Source organism: Micromys minutus, assembly GCF_963924665.1.
Source record: "Micromys minutus genome assembly, chromosome: 6".
In the NCBI taxonomy this organism is placed as follows: Eukaryota; Metazoa; Chordata; class Mammalia; order Rodentia; family Muridae; genus Micromys; species Micromys minutus.
The window spans coordinates 71,659,890-71,672,232 of record NC_137975.1 but is presented as its reverse complement, the minus strand read 5'-3'; the positions used below and the strand labels follow the sequence as shown (position 1 = coordinate 71,672,232).

At 42.6% G+C, this 12,343-nt stretch overlaps 1 protein-coding gene across 2 annotated transcripts in view; it reads right to left on the bottom strand.

Moving 5' to 3' along the window:
• ELMO1 (engulfment and cell motility 1) overlaps positions 1 to 12,343 on the bottom strand; it is a 318,208-nt gene that overhangs the window by 28,272 nt on the left and 277,593 nt on the right. For both annotated transcript variants that reach the window (XM_080918030.1, XM_080918031.1), the window contains 2 exons: positions 11,419 to 11,582; positions 4,932 to 5,044 (listed from right to left, as the gene is read on the bottom strand). In XM_080918030.1, the coding sequence (XP_080774156.1) occupies positions 4,932 to 5,044; positions 11,419 to 11,582 (277 nt within the window). The remainder of the gene's footprint in view (positions 1 to 4,931; positions 5,045 to 11,418; positions 11,583 to 12,343) is intronic.

The window sequence follows — 12,343 nt, the reverse complement described above, 5'->3', positions numbered from 1 at the left end:
TACAGACATGTCCACAGACCCTTTTAATCTTGGTGATTCTCCAAGTGAAGCTTTACTCTTAAATGTTTATAGGCTATGTCAAGCTGACAGTGACTGCTGACTAGGAGAGCCCATAAACCTGGAAAACGTCCAATTAAAGTAATTTCTGATGTCATATGGATAGGTAAGAGCTAAAAATCAGTGAGAAGTGAAATTTTTTACAATACTGTCAAATAGAACTTTCCCCAATAATGAAAATGATCTGCATCTCCTTTATCCAATAAAAAAACAAATTTAGAAATTTAGGAGACGAGGATATCAAGTAATAGTAACTACCATTGGAGCGACATGCTAGATCTTCAATAGGAGTAAGAATTGAGTCTGATCAACTCTGCATTGGAAGCAGCGAAGTTACTAGAGTTTGGGAGCACACTCTGAGAACCTCTTGTCACAGATGTGGGGAAGAATTTCCTAACCTCTGTTGTTAGGGCACTTCCATTAGGATGCTCCATTTTGCTAAGATGCCCTAAACTATATCAAATCATCACTGTGTTCAGAAGATCCACATCTTGCCTAAGACACAACCTTTCCAAGTCAAAGAACAGGTCTAGGCAATGACTCGAAAGGGAAATGTCTCTTTCCTAGTGATGGGGCCCACAAATTTCTCTATTGATTCATGGAGGGGAATGGTACCTGTGGGTGACAGGTCTATTATACCATCCAAATTCTTCTCAATTCACTGAATGTTCTTCAAAACCAGAGACTAGTGTTTTGATGTTGAATTCTGCCTCCTTGTAGGCACTGTATCCTCTCTTAGCTCATGATTCCAGGAATCTCACACACTCAGGAAGATGACTGGTCTTAATAAATATTGGGGTGATCACACAGGCCTTGACTATGCACCTGATTTTGACACGTCGTTTTAGACCTTAGCAAAATCACAGCCTGAGAGATCAGTGTTCTTCACTTGAAAAGTGATAACCTTAACTTCATGAGTTGAACATACTTTATGTATTCATCCTGCATTCTCCACAGGACTGGCTGCGAGCACTCGTTCATTCCAATCAGAGAGCATGCCCCTCTAACCCCATTGCTTACCCTTCCACATTTCTGAAATCGTGACTACCTGTTATTTTGACCTACCGAACGACTTTTCCAAAATGTATCTGTTTTTCCTTCGTTTGGAAGTGCACACTTATTGGTACCTGGATTCTTGTTAAAATGAACTGATTAGGTTTCAGGAAACACAAAGAGAGAAATGTAATTAAAACAGAGGGAAGAAGGAGCTTGGTGCCCAGAGGGTTGATAAAGATGCTGCGCCTGAACGATCCATTTGGCTCCAGGATTCTCACTGAATTATAAGTGTTACGTGCGGTACAAAGGCCTGACTGGCTGAAGTGGGAAGACAAGTTTAATCCAGCACAGAATTCTGAGATAACTCAGTCATGTTGGCACTTAAAGACGGGAAGCTACCAAGCATCATTCATGAGAAGCAAGCTTTATGGTATCATTTCTTGAAATGATTCTCTGGTGTCTAGCCTACGGGTTATCAAGACCATTCAATGCAAGTGATTCTGACAAACAAGCCTGAATTTCTAAAACGTAGGAAGTAGAAAAAAAAATGTTGGAGACTGCACTCTCATGCAGCAATAATAGCTGAGCCACAGACAACCTCTAGGAGTTTGTGTTTATCTTTGCTCTCCCCTCCAGGAGTACATGGGACAGAGAGGAATGGGGAGCCTTACATTGTGTCAGCAGAAAGAGAGAAGCAAACCTGAGACATCCAATAGCAGTTTGCTTCCTATATTTAAAAATTATATGTCAAGAATGCACAACCCAAAATAATCATCCGAGTACTTCTGAGTGCTTGGTAAGCATCAAATTAAGTGCTAAAGAGGTTTTACATAATCTTTGCAACTACCCACTTGGTGTAGGAAGTAACCTCATCCTTGCATGACAGAAGAAGAAAAGAGTCCAGGTTGAGGAGTAGACTGCCAACAGCGGCCCAGCCTGGAATAGGAAGACTGGGACTTAAGCCACATCAATATGTACCATGACTTTGTGTTTCTTGGGTGTACTGTGGCCAGATATTCCAGATGCCCAGACTCGTCTTGTTTGCATCAGATCATCTAAGTATCAAAATTATGGATGCCGTAGGATGACAGGCAAATACCAACTGCGTTCTGATGAAATGTAGCAAAGGAAAAGATGTTCTGCACACTCCTCCACTTCCAGTTCTGTGGGAATGGAAACTACATGGCCCCTACACAGGGAGTAACAAATCTAATCTATGAGAAGTCTCCTTGCACATGCATGTACTTGAAGGAGTGACAATCGGTTTTACAGCTCAGCCAACTTGGCTGTGCAAAATTTCAATGCGCTGTTTTGATTGGGGCGATGGGAAAGCTCGTGCGGCCCAAGCTGAGAGCTGGTCATCAGATTTGTATTGCTCTGTCCAAGTGTTTGCTAATCCATCCGCTAGATGCTAACCCTCTGATTCATTAGAAAGTTCATCAACAATGAAGAGTAAATATCTTTTAAAAGAAAAATCTGTAATTATGTTCTATTGGAAGGAAGTTCTGGTACAGTTAATCTGTGTCAGCCTAGAAAGGGATATCAAATAGGGCAGTGGCCTGAAAGGTTCTGTGTAACTCTAGGCACTAGGATTCAGCTGGCATCAGTGAAGGCTTTCAGTGTCTGTATATGCTTTTCCAATTGCAAATACTTCTGGGTCTTTTGCCCAATGCCAAGTACAAAAGGAAAACGTTTTAAGTTACATTTACGGCCCATTTATTCTGGAAATTCATCTGCACAGTGACAATAAGGAGATGAAGGCATACAGCTCAGTGTCTGGCTAACAGCTCTCAGTGCCTAGACTGCTGGACTCTCATGTTGTAGGGCTCGCAGACATCAGTTATCTTGTCTGAAGACACTAACGGGGCTAACTGTAGAGCAGAGAAGGTCATGACCAAGTCCTCTCACTTTCAGACCTGTTTCATTGTTGTTGCTTTACACAATTTTCTATAAGAACAATGATTCCTTTTAGCCGGACTCTTACAAGCTACACTGCAAAAATCTTTGCAAACAGATTGATACTTATACTGGTAACTGCTCAAATCCATATAGTTGGACAACAGCAGCCAATGCTCAGCACTAGAGTATGATGTCTTCTTGGAGCATCTTCTTGGACATGAAGACCAGGAAAAGGAATGCAAAGAGAAAGAAGGGATTAAGCTCGTTCTTTAAGAGATGAGTTCTTTTCTCTATTGCTTTTATAATGCAAGCCTTTCTCATGTCCAACTCATCCTTCCAATATTCTCCCAACCCAGGTCCCGCAATCCTCTTCCTGGGCTTAGTGTAAAGCTCAAGGCTCAAGGCTTCTCATCCTTTTCAAATAACCCACATTTACTCTGGGAAGTTCTGCCTTTTGAAGTCCTGCCGCGTGATTTTCAATTTTAACATCGACATGTTTCAATTACTGAACACTCAGCCCAGAGCAGTTACAGTAAATGGGCAGGGAGATGGGCACAAACACAAACTGATTACTGTCATTAGTGGGCGAGCTCTGTGTCTGAGCAAAGCACCTATCGGATTTCAGAACCACCTGCCTGAGTCCGCTCCCAGTGCATAACTAATACTTGTTCTCAGCACAGGTGGTGATGCTTCTGTTTAATGGCTGACACTGCTCTGTCTCCTCACCTCTTCTCAGATCTCATTTCTTAGTTCTGCTTCTCAGCTGCTTTCTTCCAGGACAGTATGATGTGGACACTTTGTACAGTCAGAGGCACACAGAAGCAGCAAGAACACAAACAAGGTAGAGGAACAGCTGGGACTGCTTCCCACCGAATGTGCTTGGTCTACTGTTGCTGTTTTGATTTGACATTTTGAGGTCAGAAATCAGGGACAGATCGGAAATCTGACTTGAAAGATTCTGAAAATAGATTCTCAGATCACCTTGCTTATACCCCAATGAAATAACTCTGGCATGAAACAGCATCGGTGTGAGGAATTTGAGAGTATAAACCACCCATGCTGCAAATGCCAAGATCCACCCAGACAGTGCTTGACAATTTCCTGATGGTGCAAGAGAGTCATGGAAAGAAAGATGCAGTATCAGTGGCTCAGCATCATCTGGTAACATCTGGCTCGGTGGGTAAAAAGCATTTGCTGTGCAAGCCTATCAACACAAGTTTAATTCCGTGAACCTAGAGTGAAGAAAAGAGTCACAAACGTTGTCCCCAAACTTCCATTTGTGCACCATGGTATGTGTACATCATTACCCACACATATGTCACGTAGACACGAGTATACTAAGGATAAATAAAATAGACAATTAAAAAGTAAAACTAGAAGCACAAGCTTGAGGCTTTTGATGATGAATCCTTGCTTTTCCGAGATTTCAGAAGTTACTCAACTCTTGGGACTTCTGTTTTCTTATGTACAATTACAACAGGTACTTCCTATGGCTATTTTGAAGATGAGTTTCATTAATCCAATTGTGTATTATCCAGTTATGGTGATACGTTCCAAGAAATGCATCTTTCGGTGATTTCAACATGTGATGGTCAAGAAGTACATTTATATGCAAACCTAAGGTGGCTCAATGTTCCTAGTGACCATCATTGTATGTGCTGTTTCCTGTCAACTGACACACGATCCAGGGCTGTGTATGTAACATATTGAAAGAACAGCCTTGGACATGGTTGAGTCATAGTATGTATTAGTAGTTGCTGTCATCACTTATGTCAGTAAATAGCAAAGAACAACCCATTAGCTCCATGATCTTTTGGTCATTTGTGTTTTGGTTGTCCCAACACATAAAACAAGAACTGCCCCATACTGCCATTCTTCTGTCAAGTACATGCTGCCCTTGAATGACATGGCTTCTTGTGAGTACCAAAAACCTAAACTACTGTTGTCCCTGCCTATGTATGGAATTCCCTAAACCATACCTTGTCTTCGACGAGCATTGAGTTTCCTAAAGCAGGTCCCTTCCACAAGGCGGTTCAGACGCTGCTGTTTAATCAGCTCTAAGATTTCTGGCTGGATCTTCTCCTTTAGTTCCCTATTGGAGAATAAACACATCGCATTACACAGTGCACCCTGATAAACAGCCCACAATGAGCTGATGGGCAGGAAGCACCAGTTGCCTTCTTTCACCAGTGCCTCAGGACCATCCCAGCAGGTGCTTTAGAGAACCATTTAGAGATAGAAAAACAAAATCTAGGCCAGGATTCCCTGTTGTAACAAGATTATTGGGTCTCTGACATTTACAGACTATCCACAAAAGTACCAGCCACTTTTGTGACTTTTCCCCAGAACAAAGCCTTCTGAGAAATTCCTTATTGACAAAGTCATAAATGCAGCTTAGGCAAAAGTCAAGGAAAATAGATTGTTGGGTGCTTAGTTTTGTAGCAAAACAAACAAACAAACAAACCAATCAAAAACCAAACCAAAACAGAAAACCTCTACATTAGTTGTGTGGCTGACGAAGCAGGAATATGGGGTGATCATAGAATTGCTAGATCCTATCACTAACTGTATCTTGAGCAAGGACCACTTTTTGCTTCCCATTCAATCTCTCACAAAAGAGAACTATAAGACTGTCCCAGATTCTTGCCCACAGAGATTGAGATAACGATGAGATAAATTAAAATTATTTGTAACTTGTCTCGGGCTAATGGGATGTAATTTAGTTTTAGATGAACTATGCTGCAGAGCATTCAAGATAGAGTGCAGTGGTTTCCGAAATCTTTTAGGGATTTGTACATTACAAAGCTTTACGAGCATCCTGGCATTTGAGGGTAGTGAAGTCAGCAGTACTCTGATCGAAGCTGCACAGGGCGCTGCAGAGCTCAGCCCTCAGAGATGTGTTAAAGGTATTGCCTGTAACACAGACCCAGATGTCAGAAAACCATGGTGCAGTCTAGGCTGTGTCTATAACGAGTGTTTCACATAGCTCATTTGAGTCTCAGTTTCTTAACTGTTGAACAGAGATTAGAATCTTTCTTGAGAAAATTCTATGACTCCCAAAGGAGACAGTGTTAGCATTAAGTCTTTATAAGCATTGAACAGTAACAGAAACCTTGCTGAATCTACCTCGGCGATCGCCTCTCCTTTGCTTAGCTAAACATTTTAAATGACCATTATGACAGGCACTCAAGGCTCACATTCTCCAGGTTTCATCTTGATTCTGTACTTTGTCTGGCACCAAATAGGACATGTTTTTATTTATTTTTATTATTATTATTATTTTTTAATACCTGTTCTTGATTCGCAGGTGGAGTAGGCACTTGTCATCCTCAAGTACTCAGAGGCTAGATTTTACCTCATTTAATTTCACTTTCTCCAAAGTTAAAACAAATTTGGAGGATGAATATTTAATATCACAATTTCTATACTACAAATGTGGAGGCTCCTCAGGAAGGCTAAGGGGGGAACATTGTACAGACTCGGGTCGTTCTTGTGATAACATGAATGGAAGAGAAGAGAGAGTTTTGCGGGGGAGGTGGCTCGGCAGTTCTGAACACGTGCTGCTCTTGCAGAGAAACCAGGTATGTTTTTGAAAAAGTAACATAAGAAGAACTAATACGGTAGTCAAACTTAGTTTTCAAGTTAACAAAATCTGGTGGATAGGTTTCCGGGTATAATTTGAAGAGATCATTTTGATTAGGTTAATCTAGACGGGAAGACCTGATAACTACAGGTGGTATCATTCCCTGGGCTGAGATCCCACACTGTATTTAAAAAAAAAAAAAAAAGAATAAAGGTGAGCTGTGCATAGGTATTCTTCATCTTCTGCAAAACTTCCATGGCTGCACCTTCTCTGGCCTGCGGAACATTAACCTTCAACCATGAGCCAACATAAAGCCTTTGTCCCCTTAACTTGCTCTGGCCAGGATGCTTTGTCACAGCCATGGGAAAAGCCATTAGGATAACTAACACACATTTGGGAGCTGAAATGCCCTTGAAATCCTGTGTGGTATGGAAAAGTCACACTAATAACGATGGTGCTTGGAGCACTGGCCAGGCCTCAACTACAGGCCTCCGAGGGTCTCTAGTCAGGCTTCCAGATCACCACCTCCAACTATTATTAGCGCTCACCTTTCATAAACTACATTAAGCAAACCTCAGCTTTAATGAACCCTGCATGGAATGGAGAAGTTGGGGACGCCACAGGCAGCTGATCATGGTAATAAATCACTGCTGCAGACTTATAAGTCTGGGCAACTGGGCAAAGAGGGAAAGAGATCTCTAAGGAGGGAGAGAGCACAAGGGGAAAAAACAGTGTTTGGAACGTATCGATCAATATCCAGTATATGTACTAAAAGAAGAACTAAATCTGTGTCTCTGCAAGGTAACTTACAAAAGAATCAGGTTTCTTCCTTCCTTCCTTCCTTCCTTCCTTCCTTCCTTCCTTCCTTCCTTCCTTCCATCCATGAAGTTTTAAAGTAATTGGGCAAAGGGAAATAAGAAACCCTTCAAATACTCTTTAAACTTCTTTCATTTCCTTGCAAATAGACTCAGTAGCCATACATTCACTCGAAGTCCAGATAACTCTTACAGTGTGTTTCTGTGACTGAGATGTGACCTCTCAGGCATGCCAGGTAAGAAGACCCTGGGCTCTTTCCCCTTTGAAATGTTTAACTTACTGGCATTGAGGCTGGGGTGATAAGTTCGATGGCTGACTTGTAAGTGAAGAAGGAGAGGGATTAAAGTGGGTAGGTTAAGTGAGTGTGTGCTCATTAGTTCCTTCTAGAACCTTCTCTAGAATACAATTATAATCTAGGCTCAGAAAGTCCAGTGCAGTACTTGGAAGATGGACAACACCTCTAGACTGGGGCTAACTCGTAGCTTTCTGTCTACCCAGCTGAGATACTGCTACTCCCCCACTGTGGTCATCTAGAACATGGTTTGATAAATGTTTTCTTTAAAGCATCAGATAGTATATGTTTTAGGCTTTGTGAGTTTTTAGGCTAACAGAAAAATAAGATAATATGGCTAAATTTTAATCAAACTCATGTACAGAAAGTGGCATGTATAACTTGGCCCAAGAACTGTGGCTCAAGAACCCCTGATTGAGAAGGGCCCTTCAGAAGCATTGGGCTGAGTGAGAATGGTAGTTTCCTAGAGAGCAATCAGCCTTATTTCTGGGTCCTTTTTTCCCCTTATTTATTTCTCTTGTATATTCTTAGCCAATGTGAGAAATATACAAATGCACTCAGGGTTGGGTTTTCAATTTATGTACATTACTAACATCACAATTTGCTAAGTTCTGTGTTTTGTCGTAAGAGCGATCATTCATTCGGTGCATGGCATAAACGTAGCATGTGCTGGTCATTTTTCATATACATGTGAAAGGTGAAAGTCACTTGGTTATGTGAATCCTTGTAGTAGCCGGATGACGGGATGGTTTTCATTTCTTAGAATAGACTGCAGGACGTCCTAACGAGGCACGGTTGCAAATGGCTTCACCGAGAACTGAGCTGCTGACTGAGCTCCAGGTTACAGCCCACTTTGTCGGTTTCACTGTTCTGTCCTCGTCTCCTTTCTTCTTCCAAGTCAATGCTAAGTGACCTATTTCTGGAGTGTTTAAGCTCCTCATATTTATTAGCCTGTACCAATAATAAGGATAGATTTATCTTCTCTGTTAAAGTGGCCAACAAAAATGTAGCTACTCTTGAAATCATTCATTAGGACCAGGAAATAAGCCAGGGCTGCTCCTTCAGCCATAGCTACCCACCGAACATTTGTTAATGTAGCGGTTACTTCTTCTTGGAATACATGACCATTTTTATCATGACAAGGTTGATGGGGTTGGCATGGAGCTGAGGCTTGCCGATGTGTGATGGGCAGGACAGAACACTATGGAGGAGATGTTAGAGAGCGAGTGAAGAGCAGTGGACTGGTACCCAGGTCCTTGCCAGGCTGCTGTCCCTATTTGCAAAATTAAGGCTTCAACTAGACAGGCTTAATAGCACGTTTAGCTCTAAGGCTTTGGTACTCTGAGCACTGAGCTTACAGGGATGCAGTTCCTGTAACACCTAGCAGTCTGTGATTAGTCACACCCTTCCCCCAACTTTTGAAGTCTGGATACTGAGGCACCTTAGTGCTTCTCAGCACCCTGGGTTGAGCCTACCATGAAGGGACTGCTCAATATGCATCTGTTAAAATGATAAAAGGAAAAAAAGTAACTAAACACAAAAAAAATACCATCCTCTTTCCCTCGAGTGACTTCATTTACTGGGAGTTGTGTTGACAGTACTTACATTCCATCCAATCCCATGACAAGTTTTCCCATCTAGTAGATCATAGCAACAGACAAAACAGATCCCCCAGTGGACAGAGATCCCTCTAACAGACAAACTGCATCCTTCTTCCTACCTGCTGGTAGCAGACGCTGTAGCTACAGGCTGGCTGCTCAGTTTCTTGTTGAAACACTAAGGTTCCTAGTGGCTTGTCACCCCTGTCCTGCAGTTGCAGTTACTAAAATGTCCAGTGAGAGCTGGTGCTTTCCAGTGCCCTAGACAGAGTAGGATGGGAGTTCCGTCCGAGAAGGAGATAATCTTTACACTGGCATCGTGTCTCCTCACTCAAACATCAAGGTAAGAGCATGTGGAGGCAGAGCTTTGCACGTGAAGAAAGGCAGAGCAGGGGAGGGCTCACTCTGGGCAGAGCCGACAGTCTCCTCTCCAACAGTCATGGTCAAGCACTGATTTAGACTCACTTGGCTTCGCTGAAGTGGGAGTAATTTAGAGCCACTCTGCCTTCACTTAATCAACTCTTCAGTTCTCCATCTAGGCTCTAAGAATTGCCAGAGCATAATAAAGCGTCTTGTGTTTGCACGCTAGCTAGAACAGATGACGGGGAAATCCAGCATTTCCTGAAGGTGGGTCCTGAAAGAGCATGGCACCACCTGTCCTCCTTGTGTGTGAGCAACTGCATTTCTCAAGATCTAGCTACTGATTCCAATGGTTCTGTGCTCGGTGTTTCTGACTGCAACCGTCTCCTGGCTGAGGAACAAAACAGAAAACAAGCAAGCAAACAAACGACCCAGGTGTTTCTCTTGACCGCTATTACATGGATGGTATGTCTTGGGGTTTATAATAGCTGAGCCAAGTCCCTTAGAAACATTTTCTGGTCCCTACTGATGAAGTTCACGTCCACTGAACTCTACAGTTCTAACGTAGTTTCTGAAGGACTTAAGACCCGAAAGCAAATTGTACATGCTATCTCTTGGCTACTGTCCTTTCTAGCCTGTATATTTCTTACACATGCAGAACCTGTCTGGTGATGTGGATGAGGGAGTAGCTGAGAGTTCAGCAGGTTTAAGGCCAGCTTCTTCCCTCGGCTGCTGCTTCCTCCTTGGAAATAACACTTACCTACCTCAAGTGAAGTGGGGGAAATTAGCTAGAATGAAGGTGTTTTGTGAACTGTCAGCCACCAAAAGTATCAGATATATGCAAGCGAAGAACACATACACATGCACACACACACATACACACACACCCAGACGGACACACACATATCACAAAGAGAGGTAGAGAGAAGGGGAGAAAGAGAACAGTAGCTAATACATAGGAAAGGCCAGACGAAGTCACGTCTAGTCTTCCCATTACAGAATAAAAATAACTGTCAAATTCCTTCCCTGCTTCCCAACTTTACTCCTCTGACCTTTTCTATAAAACACAAAGGTGATGAATCTAATCTGGTTCTTAGCAAAGAAAAACAGGCCAGGTCTCAGAAGAGATGGGGTGAACAAAAGAGCTATTATTTTCCATATTCAGAGCATTTTAGAGATGGAGATACAAGTGACATTTATTGCAAAGCCCTATGAATAAAGAGGACCCATGCTGTCTCCCCACTGGGAGCCTGTAGATTTACAGCCATAAAGGTAACAGGAGATGCTCTGATGCTAACCACTGGCCTACCCCTGGGGAGGGTTGTTCCTCCTTTCCTTCCACAGGTCTCCCTGGAACTTACGCTACTTCAGAACTCTCAATGCTTTAACAGTTGGTGCACCTCTCTCTGGATAGCACGGCATTTTGCCACTTAAGAGGTACATGTGTGAAATACAGCTTCACATGAGAAAACAAAAAACATCCTTTGCACATAGCCCTTTTTAGGTTTTAAATGTGAAAGAATTCAAGTGCAGTTTAGTTACAGACCCCTGAGGGAGCACCTAGAACCACTGCCGGCCCCAAAAGTCCCACTCCAAGGAGTCACCAGAAGGCCTCCTTTTCTAAAAATTATTTTACTTATTTATTTACTTTACATCTCGGTCGCAGCCAGGCCTCCCTTAAAAGCTATTTTTTTTTTTTTGGAAGGTCTCTTCCTCACAACCTAAGGTCTAAGGAGCTCACAACCTAGCCCTGCTGTTACATCACCAAACCACTAGGGGTCTGTAGCAGAGACCGGGATCAGATGTGGGTAACTTACAGAATCGGGCGAGACTGGAAATCCTCCTGGTTCATCCTCTCAGACTGGCGTATTTTCAGGATCTCGGTGTAGCTCAGGTTTTGCAGCTTGCTCTTGAACTGGTCCAGGGAGCTAGGCTTGGTTGTAAGCGCTCTCATAACCTGCTCCTTCACCACCTGCATTACCTGCCGACGAGAACAAGACCTTTACATTCCCGGGGCCAATCTTCGCTGTTCAGAGATGACTCCCATGCTAAGAACTTCTCGCTCCCTGGGTGACCTCTCAGCTCCAACCTTGAGTGTGCTTCCCGGAAAAACTTTCACTATGTATACTTCTATTTTTTTCTTATACAGTGGGAACCACAGGGAAGGAAACAGACTAAGTTGAAGTGAAGGGCAGGGGAGAATGCCTATTTGCTCTGCATATTATGTGACAGCTACTCTGATATAGCAATATAAACAGAACCAACTCTAGAGTCAGAAAGCAACAAAGGCCAAACTGCAGCTAAAAGCCTGCATATTAATTATTTCTTTCGGGAGAAAATTGCTGTGATAAAATTAACTGTGAGGTTTGGCTGGCACAAATTCAAATCGATGTAGAGATACCGACACCTCCCAGACCTCTTTCTCACGTCGCTAGGGCCTAAGTGTTCATGCACATTATGCATCTGGAGATGGGCACATATTCCTTCTCTTGGAGTCAGCCACTAGGTAGAGGGGTTCATTATATTACAACAGACATATCCCACTGGAAACTTCAAGAAAATAAGAACATGGTAATTTATGCCTCTAGACAGGTCCACATGGGACCATTAATGTAAATTTATCTTCATCAAAGTATACAACGAAATAAGGTCAGAGGACCTACAGAGATATCCAAAGGTGTGTAATCCTGTGGCTGCTCTTCATTCCCCATTCCAAATGAGAACCTTTATTACAAGTATTAC